General features: G+C 36.8%; 1 protein-coding gene across 2 annotated transcripts in view; it reads left to right on the top strand.

The window, feature by feature from the left end:
• Window positions 1-1106: 1106 nt before the first annotated feature.
• CSMD2 (CUB and Sushi multiple domains 2) overlaps window positions 1107-10745 on the top strand; it is a 576326-nt gene continuing 566687 nt past the window's right edge. Inside the window, exon 1 of one of the 2 annotated variants that reach the window (XM_072418831.1) lies at window positions 1107-1554. In XM_072418831.1, coding sequence (XP_072274932.1) covers window positions 1392-1554 — 163 coding nt within the window. In that variant the 5' untranslated portion in view covers window positions 1107-1391. The remainder of the gene's footprint in view (window positions 1555-10745) is intronic. The other variant, XM_072418823.1, reaches the window with a different exon arrangement.

The raw sequence follows: 10745 nt of genomic DNA, 5'->3' as shown, positions 1-10745 counted from the left end.
ATGATTATTCTGCTTGTCTTTGCAGCTGGCTGCTATTCTGAACCATCCGGTCTGTCCTTGCACCTGACTGCTTTTCTATTGTCCTGACCCACCACTTGCACCTGGCTGCCTTTCTGATATCCTAGCCGGCCCTTATCCTAGCGGGCCCTTCTCCTTCTCTGCTATATAAGTAGTCTATCCTGCCCTTTCACCTGGCTCCATTTCTAACTGTCCTGTCCTTGCACCTGGCTGTCTATCTGCTATCCTGACCTGCCCTTGCACCTGGCTGCCTCTCACTAACCTGGACTGCCATTAAAACAGGCAGCATTTGACCACTTGCCATACTAGGGAGATAAAGAAATAAATCTGTCAATTTCCCTCTTCTAGCTGACTGGCACCTAACTCCTGGAGGCATCTTGCGAAAAGTTGGGAAACTAGATACCGCTTGTAAAAGCTACCAGATGCCTGCTCAAAAAAGTGACAACATCAATTGTATTTAATTATTGTTTTAAATAGATTTTAAGGGTTTTCAAATATCAAAAATATTTACAAATGGCTATGAAACTGCAGGTCTGAACATAGCTATGAAACATTATGATTATGAAAAAGCTGGGACAATCCCGGCTATGGAAATCATGTCTGTGTAATTCAATTCTCTGGAGTATTCACAGATCTAAGATTTATTATGTATTTATACTTTTTTACAATAATAAGAAAATAAAGCAGTGCATTGTCTCTTTAACTAAGCACAGTTATAGCAGCATATGCCAAGATGCAAGGATAGCCATCCTTCCTCTTCTTGAGCTGTGGATAAGGGATACCAGTATGTGCTCATCACCTAAAAGTCCTGCATACTAGTGCACATCTCCTTAAGTAGCCAGTGTCATGTATCAGAAGAAAATCCTCTAGTCCCTGACCTTTCCAGATCCATGAATGGCCATGCTACCCTCAGTCCTATGATTTGGATGTTTTGGGGGCTTTCTAATGAGAAATATGTGACAACTATCCTATGAGTGGGGACCTGAGTGAGAGGAGGAGAAGGAGGAGGGAGGGAGGAGAGACAAATTCAAGATGTAATTTGCAGCATTGTTGTATGTAGGGGAGGAAGGGAGAAAATCTTTTTCCCTGTTGTGGATCATTCTCTGAAAGGGGAAACAATATTATGAGGAGGTGATTAATACTGGAGCTACGACTGCAGAAGCCCTGTCTGGATAATCCCATAAGGAAAACATTGTGGCCATTTAGAAGAATTGGAAGTGAGGAAGAGAAGCAGGATTCCTGATCTCATCTCCCCAGTGCAGGGAGAGACTTGGTTTATTCCGGCTGCAGAAGCAAAGAGCTGTTCAATGTAGTGGGATTTTCTTTGCAAGAATACCTGACCTCCTTTTCCAGAGATCCCCGCAGAATCTGCCATGAGAACCATCTGTGGATGGCTGAAGTGGGGGGACAGGACAGGGTGCAGCTGCATGTCCAGGAGGATATGGGGGGCATGGTGGGTTTTGGGGCTCCTGGAAGTGCAAAGTTGGAGCAGGCTCGCATTAATCAGCCTTGGTCTGTTGGCTGCATCAGCAACGGGTGAGTCCTTAGAAATAGCATCCAAGTTATATGTCCTAAGATGTTGTGTGCCCATTGCTGCTATGTCTATGGACAGCACCAGGAGACATCATCATGCTGGCGGTGCTGATGCTGAGGATGGGAGATGGATGCAGGCTGCTAATTATACAACCTGTCTGCGATGCTGAACCATGTCTCAGTCCCCCCATACAAGACATATGGATGCGGCTTTACCTATATGATGAGCAGTGTGTCATTTTGCGATCCTGTGTGTGTGTGTGTGTGTCAGTCCCATGCCTCATTGGCTTGTGTTGCAGTAACAGAGATTTTTTAGGTGTTGTCTAGAGGTGAAGATTTTAAACCTGTAGGAATCTACATTCCCCCTCCCTCCCATCTTCTACTAATGACATGCAATAGGAGCAGCTTGTGTCTGATCTTCTGTGGCCATTGGTGACTCGCACAATGCAAAGCTTGTATCTCAGATATGCTGCAGGCATAAATCACCTACCTTCATTACACTCTGCTTTCACTTCAGTGTTAAAGAACAGATACAGCAAAGTTTGCATCCTGCCTCCTCTGCATAGAACATCCTGTACCCATTCTCATCCAGCAACACAGGCAGTGAGAGTCAACTGTGCACATAGTGCCACTTGGCTATTTTAACATGATATACATGTCTTACTGTCAACTGCCTGTTTTAAATCCGCTAGGTAGTGGAAATTTCCATTCCTCGGGCAAATATCATGGGATTTCATGTAGCTACCTTGTCATTTGCAATTCCAGGCGTTTTGAGGTAGCTATCCTTATTAATTGATTTCAAGACTGACCTCTCGCCTTTAGCCAGACATGATCCACTATGACCCTGACACCTTCTTGGAAGAAAAGTACATCTGTCACAATCCTAAGTACACTGTGTATAAACTCAGCCTTTTTCGTAAAAGAAATTCATTTTTCATCCCCTGATTTTTAATTTGCAATTATATTCATTTCTAAAGGTTCATCGGAGGTTGTGAAGGATAAAATATTCATTTGAGCTACCAGTAAATGCTTTAAAAAGAGAGTCAGAGAATTAGTGTTTTTTATTTCTCTTTTTGTTATTCTTTATTTTTTGACCACAAGGATATTTGTCATGTGAAGTGTTGCAATTGACTGGAGGCCCTAAGGCCACTGATTCTAGAAAAAAAGGCTTTTATGTAGCAATTAAATGCATCCAATCCAATAATTGCATCAGTTCAATGTACAACATATGTAATGGTGTGAAGAAGGTCTGATTACCTTTTGTGTGTACTTATTTTACTTTCTGGTATTGATCAACTAGGTTGGCAAACACACAGCACTGGATTACCGAATAAGAAATCAAAATTCATTGTAATAATATTGATACAGATTTGTACATTGTGTATTAGTATTAGGTGGCATTATTGTTCCATTGTGGCAACACCAATAAAATCATTCACAGTTTAGATGTCGTCTAGTGATAGATGTATAGGTAGATAGCTAGACAGATACTGATAAGCTGGAATAATAGAAAATAAATGCAAATCATTATATTGAGGTATGTATGCAGATCCAATCATAAATTAACACACGTGTGTCACTATGTGAGTCACTAAATCTAATCACAGTTTTGTTTTTCTATACTGAGCAGCACTGTATACTTTTAAGATTCAAACTTATGTATAGCGTGAGGTTGGATCTCATTATATTGTGCTATAGATATAAAAACTGCTTTTATGTAAGTGGGTTGCCAGTTCCACTTATTTGTATTAATTGTAGAATAGACATTTTCTTTTTCTGCAGCTTGCATTTGTCTTTTTGTCATGGGTCTATGCTGAGGCACCTTCCATCAATTGCAGAATTCCATGACATGAGCAAGCCTTGGAAAAAGGTTGCTGCCTTCATCCCTGTAAAGATTGTACAGCACAAAACCTGTGCGTCTTGTTTCATTGATTATGATAGGGTATCATTAGTCATAAATGATTCATCTCCCAAAGCAATCTAGCTCCACTCCTTCTGATTCTGCAGCTCTTCACCTGTATACAAACTGCACTTTTTATTCAAGGAAATTTGGGAAGTGTTAGCGCTTTTGCGTAAGATGTCACGTGAATGTATAACATATGGGGAACAGAGACACATTTTAGTCACAAGTCTACCCTTCACCTCCTTGAAACCATACTCATTTGAATTTAAAATGTCTTTTATTTATTTTGTCTTTACTGTATCAGTCCCCAATGATTTACTTTTTTGTAAAGGTTAATTCATTATTTTCCTGTTTTATATTGACAATTAGCATACCATCAATTCTTCTGGACTAGTAACATCTGTCTTCAGAAATGACCTCTCATGCTATCTATATTGCTTCATGATCATTATAAGGAAATATTGTAATAGCAGAGGTAGAAATGTGACATTATTATCATTGTCTTGACATTCTTAAAGCATGTGAACCTTTTTCCAGGAATCCCTTGTGTCTTAGATTACCAAGCAGAGTTTAAGAAATTACTCCAGAGGATTGTTAAATTGGACTGATTATTGTCCCAGTCTCTAGACTCCTGTCAAATCACGACAGAGGTTGCTAATGGACATCTAATCATTTCATTTTATTGAGCTTCAAGAAAGAATAGTTGTGAAATAGAATGTATACCTGCACTTACCATTGACAGTATTTCATTCTTTTAAATCTCATCTTACCTCTAGTACGCATTTCTCTTACTACATTAGTGCTTGGGAAGGATACAAGTAGATGCTTTGCCTATCTCTATCCCAAGTACAGAAACACATAGGATTTTTGTATTGTTTGTCAGAACCTTGACTTATTTTCCTTAATCTTCATACTGGGGCCACTGACATCACTCAAAAGGAGTCCCACTCCTGATCAGCTCATGACTGGCAATGACTGGTTAATGAACAGTCTGGATGTTGATATACAATTACTTCGTCTGCCAGTGTATGCACTTACCCTACAAGTACTTGTATTGATTTCTTCATGGTTAAAAAGCCTATAGTCTTCTAGTATATTGCAATATATAAATATTAATAATGGGCAATGATCTGTGTAATCTGCATCCCATCTATATCTAAAGCAATTTTTTTTTCTTTTAGTGCTGATAGAGAATAGTCAGATATTTTTTCCTTGACATCTTAGTTTCTGTAAGTAGAAGGGGGCTTCTTTTACTTCCCGTGTTGTAGACACAACAGGAAATGAGAGGAAATCACTTCAAGGTTAATAAATCCCCCTCCTTACAGTGGCCCCATTGGAAGATTTTCCCTGTTCTGGTGACAACTTAAATTTCAAAATTTCTCTTACTTTTAGCCCCATTTACAGTGGCTACTGGAACAAATACTCCCCCTATTGAGAGATTATATTTTAGCTTTAGATACACATTAATAAACATTTTCATACAATGTTTGTTAGTACAACAAGCTTTAGATGGTCCATTGTGTAGAAAATAGTGTTTTCAAAAATGTGATATAGTAAGAGCATGGAACAGTTCAACCACCACTGCTCCAACTAGGTAAATCAAAGCCTTGGTATGTCTAGAATTATTATCCTATAGACTATGGGGCCTGGAATCCAGGTAGCAGACTTGCACCTTAAGAAAGATTTTTTTTAGACAAGCATATTTAGAGGATTACTGTTTTACAGCAGTAACACACAGGTTTAGTAACACACAGGTTTAGTAACACACGGATACTTATTTTGTACATTTGAAACCATTCCCATCATTTAGTCAGAAATGGTTAGCAATGTAATTTTCATTACACATCCCTGTTGTGGACCACCTGTCTAACCATGTGACAAGATACTTTCAGGTCAATAAAACTAATTCAGTTTCATTGTCAGGTAATAAAAGAAGGAAATTTAATTTACTGCTTTGTCTTTGCTCATTTTTACACATGTAATGATCTGGTGATAGCTGAAATGGTGGTAAAGTCATGTAACATCACCCCTGGCTTTTTAAACCTTTTGTGGACTACAGTAGTAGTGGGCCTTTCACTATCATGGTTCCAATTTTTGTTCTTCCGCATCCTGGGTATTCCCAACCACCTCGGGTTGGGTGGTTTCTCTTGTTGCACACTCCATTGTATTTTATTAACAAAACTGGATAAATATAAGCCCCTTCTCACTGTGAGGGCATCAGGGCAGACTTGGAAAGGTCTCATTCTGAAGAAGGATGCACTACCGTATTAACACAGCAGTCCTACTTTACGTCTTTCAGCAAAATGATTAGGTAATCTTTTTTCTTTGGTCAGTTTTAAAATAATTTATTATTTAACAATAGCTTGGGAATTTTGAATGACAGTCATATAGTCTCTGTCCGGGTATTTACAGATGAGCAGATTGCAGGAAGACTCCCAGCTATAGTTCATTCACAGTTTGTTAACCTGCTTCAGTTGCTTGCCACACTCAGAATTATTCAGGAATTTCAAACAACATTGGTTTATATTACTACTTAGTTCATCAAGACAGCCCACCAACACTTTAAATGATTGTGTGATTTATGCTGTATGTTGACTTAGTTAGTGGTAGGTTGAATTTATCAGTTGCCTATTTTCTAATTAAAGCAAGTGGCTGAAATTGCCTATTATATATATATATGGCCAACCTGATGATAGATGATTGCTTTACTAGTCAGATCTTAAGGTGTACTCAGCTGATTCTCAAACAACCCCTCTGTAGGCATTAGCCTATGGTTGCTTTTCAAGTTAGATATTAGGATGTACTTCGCTGATTTTCTAACAACCACCTATGTACGTAATGGCCTATTAAGGGTTCTCATTCATCCAGAGACTGGAAGACACTCTGACACTAGCCACTCTCTTTAAGGTTCCAGCTAGAAATTTTTTTGGTACAACCTACGGTACATATTGCCAGTAAGTTTTAAATGGACATCAGCTCTATCCAAAGAGCTTTAGAAGCTCTCAACATGTTAGTACAGATATACAGTGGGTACTGTAACCTAATCCCCCATCCTAATTCTTTTCTTACAAAGTTGAAAAAGCCTTAAAGCCTAGCCCTTCTCACCTTTTACTCAAAGTATTACCATTGCCCAATTCATCATAGTAATTAGAGACATAGAGACAGGCACTCTGAGACCCTATGCTTAAAATGGACCAATTTTCAGGCAACCACAGATTCCTACTGGGAGCAGAGTTGGTATAACACAGGTTGACGTTGCAGTTTATATAGTATAAAAGTTGTCAGACTGTAGTGAAGATGGCTGCAAAACGGCACCAAAGAGGAACAACGTTCTGCCATGATTTAACAAAGCTCTTTAAGATTGGAGAAGAAAGATGGTCATGGAAGAACCTGTGTAATACAGCAAACCTCGAATGGATCAAGTCCATGATTGAAAAATTTTGACTAATAGCAAATCCTTACCAGGTTTCCCGGATCATCCGGGTTCTCCCATGATAGTCTATTTTCTCCAGTCTTGGGGAACTTTATTAAATCAAGCCCTTAATGTAGGTGGCATTTACATCAATGGGCCCTCTCCTCGAATCCTGGGAATGTTAAGGATCACAAACCTCCTACGAAAGCTTATTCTGTTTGGAATCCTCAGCTTTCCCAGAATTATTTAAGAAGGCTCAGTGATATCAGCCATGCCTAGGAAAATGTGTTGGATACATGATAAGTTTTTTTTCTACCTTTTAGATCAATAAAAGCAACAAATAAAATTAATCATTTAGATGATATCAAGGAATCATTGCAGCCAAGCTAAAGTCAGAATGGCTATTCGATTCAATCCAATTAGATTCAGCATTTAGCTAGATTTGAGATACCTTTCCTAGGGCCTCTGGGACTATAGTCTTGTCTCCTCTTGGTTGTACAATCTTCTGACAGGTTTTAGGAGGATTACAAATGAATTTCATCTGACCTGCTTTCTTCCAGAAACAAATATGAAGAAAATGCAAACAGTAGCTGTTGTCTTGTTAGGAGGAGGTGTTAGTAGCACAATGTAAAATCAGTTTTTCCAGTTCCAGTACTACAATTGACATTATTCATATTTAGGTGAAATGTACCTTTCATGATATATTTTATATATTATTATTATATTATTATTTATCATCATTATTAATATGGTATAATAATAAACTATACAAATGCTAGTATGTCTATATTAGTAGACATGATAACATCACTTTTTAAATTGCAGTAAATAGGAATCTTGTCCTGTATAGTCGTTTCCATATACCTAAAAGCAGCCTTATTTGTTACAGTAGCCTTAATTATGTTACAAATATATGTGTTGTTGTATTTTTTCAATTAGTTGGAAAATTAGTTAATTAGAAAAAAATTAGTTAAATGTGTAAAATGTTTTTTTTTATTGTATGTTATTTATTTGTGGAAAAGCAGTAAAACTGTAGTATTATCACTATCATTCTGTTACAGATCGATACCCAGTTGATATGTGCCATAGGCGGTAATGTAAGACACAAAACATTCATAAATTACTAGAGCAATGTTCTAGCACTGTCTTGAGCCTGGTTAAAGTCTTCTGATCTATATTGTACAAATGTAGGCATTACAATGTATTCATTGGTCTCAGTTTTGAGTATACAAATTACATTTGTGTATCTATGTATATAATCTGACACGATAAACATCACTCATATATAAGCAACTAATGGGTGCTCATTATAAAAATGTCTTATTTTGTGCTTGATAAAATGTCTACTTAGAATTGGATGATACCCATGAAGGAAACATAAAGCAACATATAATGAAAGTGAATTTTTTTGAATGCATACCTGTTTAAATCTGAAATCTAAGTAGAAAAAAAAACTAAATTAAACCAGCACAAATATATATGAATGGGAGAAGTTGGGAGCACTGGCGAGCCTGCTGTACAAGGCTGCACTTAAATGCAAGTCTGAAATGGCCCTAAGCCTGCCAAGGTTCCATTAGTTTTGCAGTTGTTCTTGCTTGTTTACAGCAAGGAAGAGAGGAGAGATAACTGTATTGCTGCACCTCACTGTCCAGTCATCAGGCTGGCATAATTGCCTGGAGATCGTCTTTGGAATGAAGTTAGATGTTCTTCTTCTGAACTGTATAATTAGCCCCACCTACTATCATAGACATTTCCTGCCCATCAATGGATACCTATCCACTTTTATGTTCCAACTACTTTTATTTAGGTTCCACTTACTTTTTTCCCCCAAAATAATTAAAGCATTCAGGCAAAGATAATATGCTACCATAGCCAATTAAAATGCATAGCCTATTAAAAGATAAAATAGCAAAATCAACTAGAAGAAATCAGTCTCATGGTAAAAATCATTCAACCCACTTCCTCTGAACCCAGATCATCCTGGATCTGGACTGTAAAGAAGAAGCAGAAGAGTAATGAGCTCATCTGTTTATCACTCTTTTCTTCTCTTGTCAGCAAATGAACTGATTAGGACATTTTGCTTCATCTCGCGCTCATGCTTCAGCCCTGCTGAACTTGGTTTGCAAATGGTTGTTATATGTCAAATTCTGGTAAATCAGAACCAGGAATAGGAAATCTTCCAAAGATAAAAAAGTTTTGTTAAATAAAGATTTGTAGTAAGTGCTAGGCGCTCCTATTAGACGTCCCAGCATGCACTGGGACAGAGTGCAATAAAGAACCATGTATTAAATATAGATTTTATTCATATAGTAAATTAATATAATGTATAACATTTAAATAAAATATTTAAAAATACTCCAGCCCAACTTGTTGATGAAATAAAAAATGTTTATATGTCAGTGGTTAGTTGAAGAAAACAATCTACATTTGTAGTCAGTAAAAGGGGGACATACCCTTACGTCAGTGTTCACTGGAAGTAAAAAGTACCCCTGTAATGATGATCTGCAGGCCGTAGTCTGGTAACTACTGACATAGGTACTTTAGGAGGTTTAGATTTTTAGGTATAAATAAAATCAAAGCTATAATTTGTTTATTATATTGTTTTACAATTTACCTTGATGGCATTTGAGATTATAAAATCCTGATCTTTTATGTCATTTTACAATATAAATAAGTAGAATCTGAGACTATAATATCCATGATCTCCGTAGTGAAATTTGTTAGGACTTATGCAAAGGCCTGAAGAGCTTCAGCTTTCAAAATTTGCTTGGTACCAATGGCCAGATGGTGCTTAGACATGCTATGGTGCATGCATGACAGGCTCTTTTTACCTTACTAATGAACTCAGTCTGTCACGCACATGCAGCACAGATGTACTTTGGTAGGCACTAAAGTGATGGTGATGCACCTCTTTGGGAATTAAAATGTCATTCATGCATCCCATTATTCCCAATATACATAAGCCCTATAAAACTATTCTTGTATATAGGGATGCAATAAAAAAGTATTAATTATACAAAAATAAATAAATACAAAAAATCAAACAATTGTTTTTTTTGGAATGCAGCATTACATTCTAAATGAAAAGTAATATAACATAACTAACAAGAATAGAAAGTTGTAATGCTTTTGGGACACTGGGACCGAATTGAATTGAAGGTATACACAATTCCATGTTGAAGGTCAATTGGATATCCAAAGTGGTATAAATCCATTTAACCTTTACAGATTTCTGTCATATGTCACTTAGAAGCCTGCAATTATAGAATGCAAATGTCAACTTTAGTATGTTCAATGTAGATTTATTGTAGTAGAATATATTGATTGTTTCCTGAACAAACAATATTCATAATAGTTTAACGTTACTTTTGCATGTATATTCCAACCATGATCTGCTGTAATTGTTTGGATCATCTACCTGACATTTACTAAATTAAAGTAAAGTAGAACAATATAAGTAAATGCATTATATTTAGCAATGCATTATTGAGCATATTAATAAAAGTTGGTTTAAGGACATGCGGTAGGGCAGACTATGGAGACCATGGATCATAGATGTTTTTAGAATACTGGAATCAATCGGTAGCAGCTGTTCTACTTAAAATCTGTGAGTTTTAGAGAAGTTCTACTTTCTACCCTTAAAGGTTCAACTACCAGGGGTACATATTAGCAATCAAGCTTTACAATTAGGCCTTCCAGCTAACCTACATTTTTTTAATTTTGTGAAATTTTCTATTGGTTTTTATTTAGGCTGTAACATTATTTAACACAAAGGATTTGTAAATAAAAAAATAATATTGATTATTTAGTTCAGCAACTGAAATTGGAAATAATCCAAGCAATTTAGGATCAACAATATGTTGCAAGAGTTTTGGCTGT

Source organism: Pyxicephalus adspersus, chromosome 1 (genome assembly GCF_032062135.1).
Source record: "Pyxicephalus adspersus chromosome 1, UCB_Pads_2.0, whole genome shotgun sequence".
NCBI lineage: Eukaryota > Metazoa > Chordata > Amphibia > Anura > Pyxicephalidae > Pyxicephalus > Pyxicephalus adspersus.
Note: the sequence above shows the minus strand (reverse complement) of the source record. Positions and strands in the feature narration are given on the sequence as shown.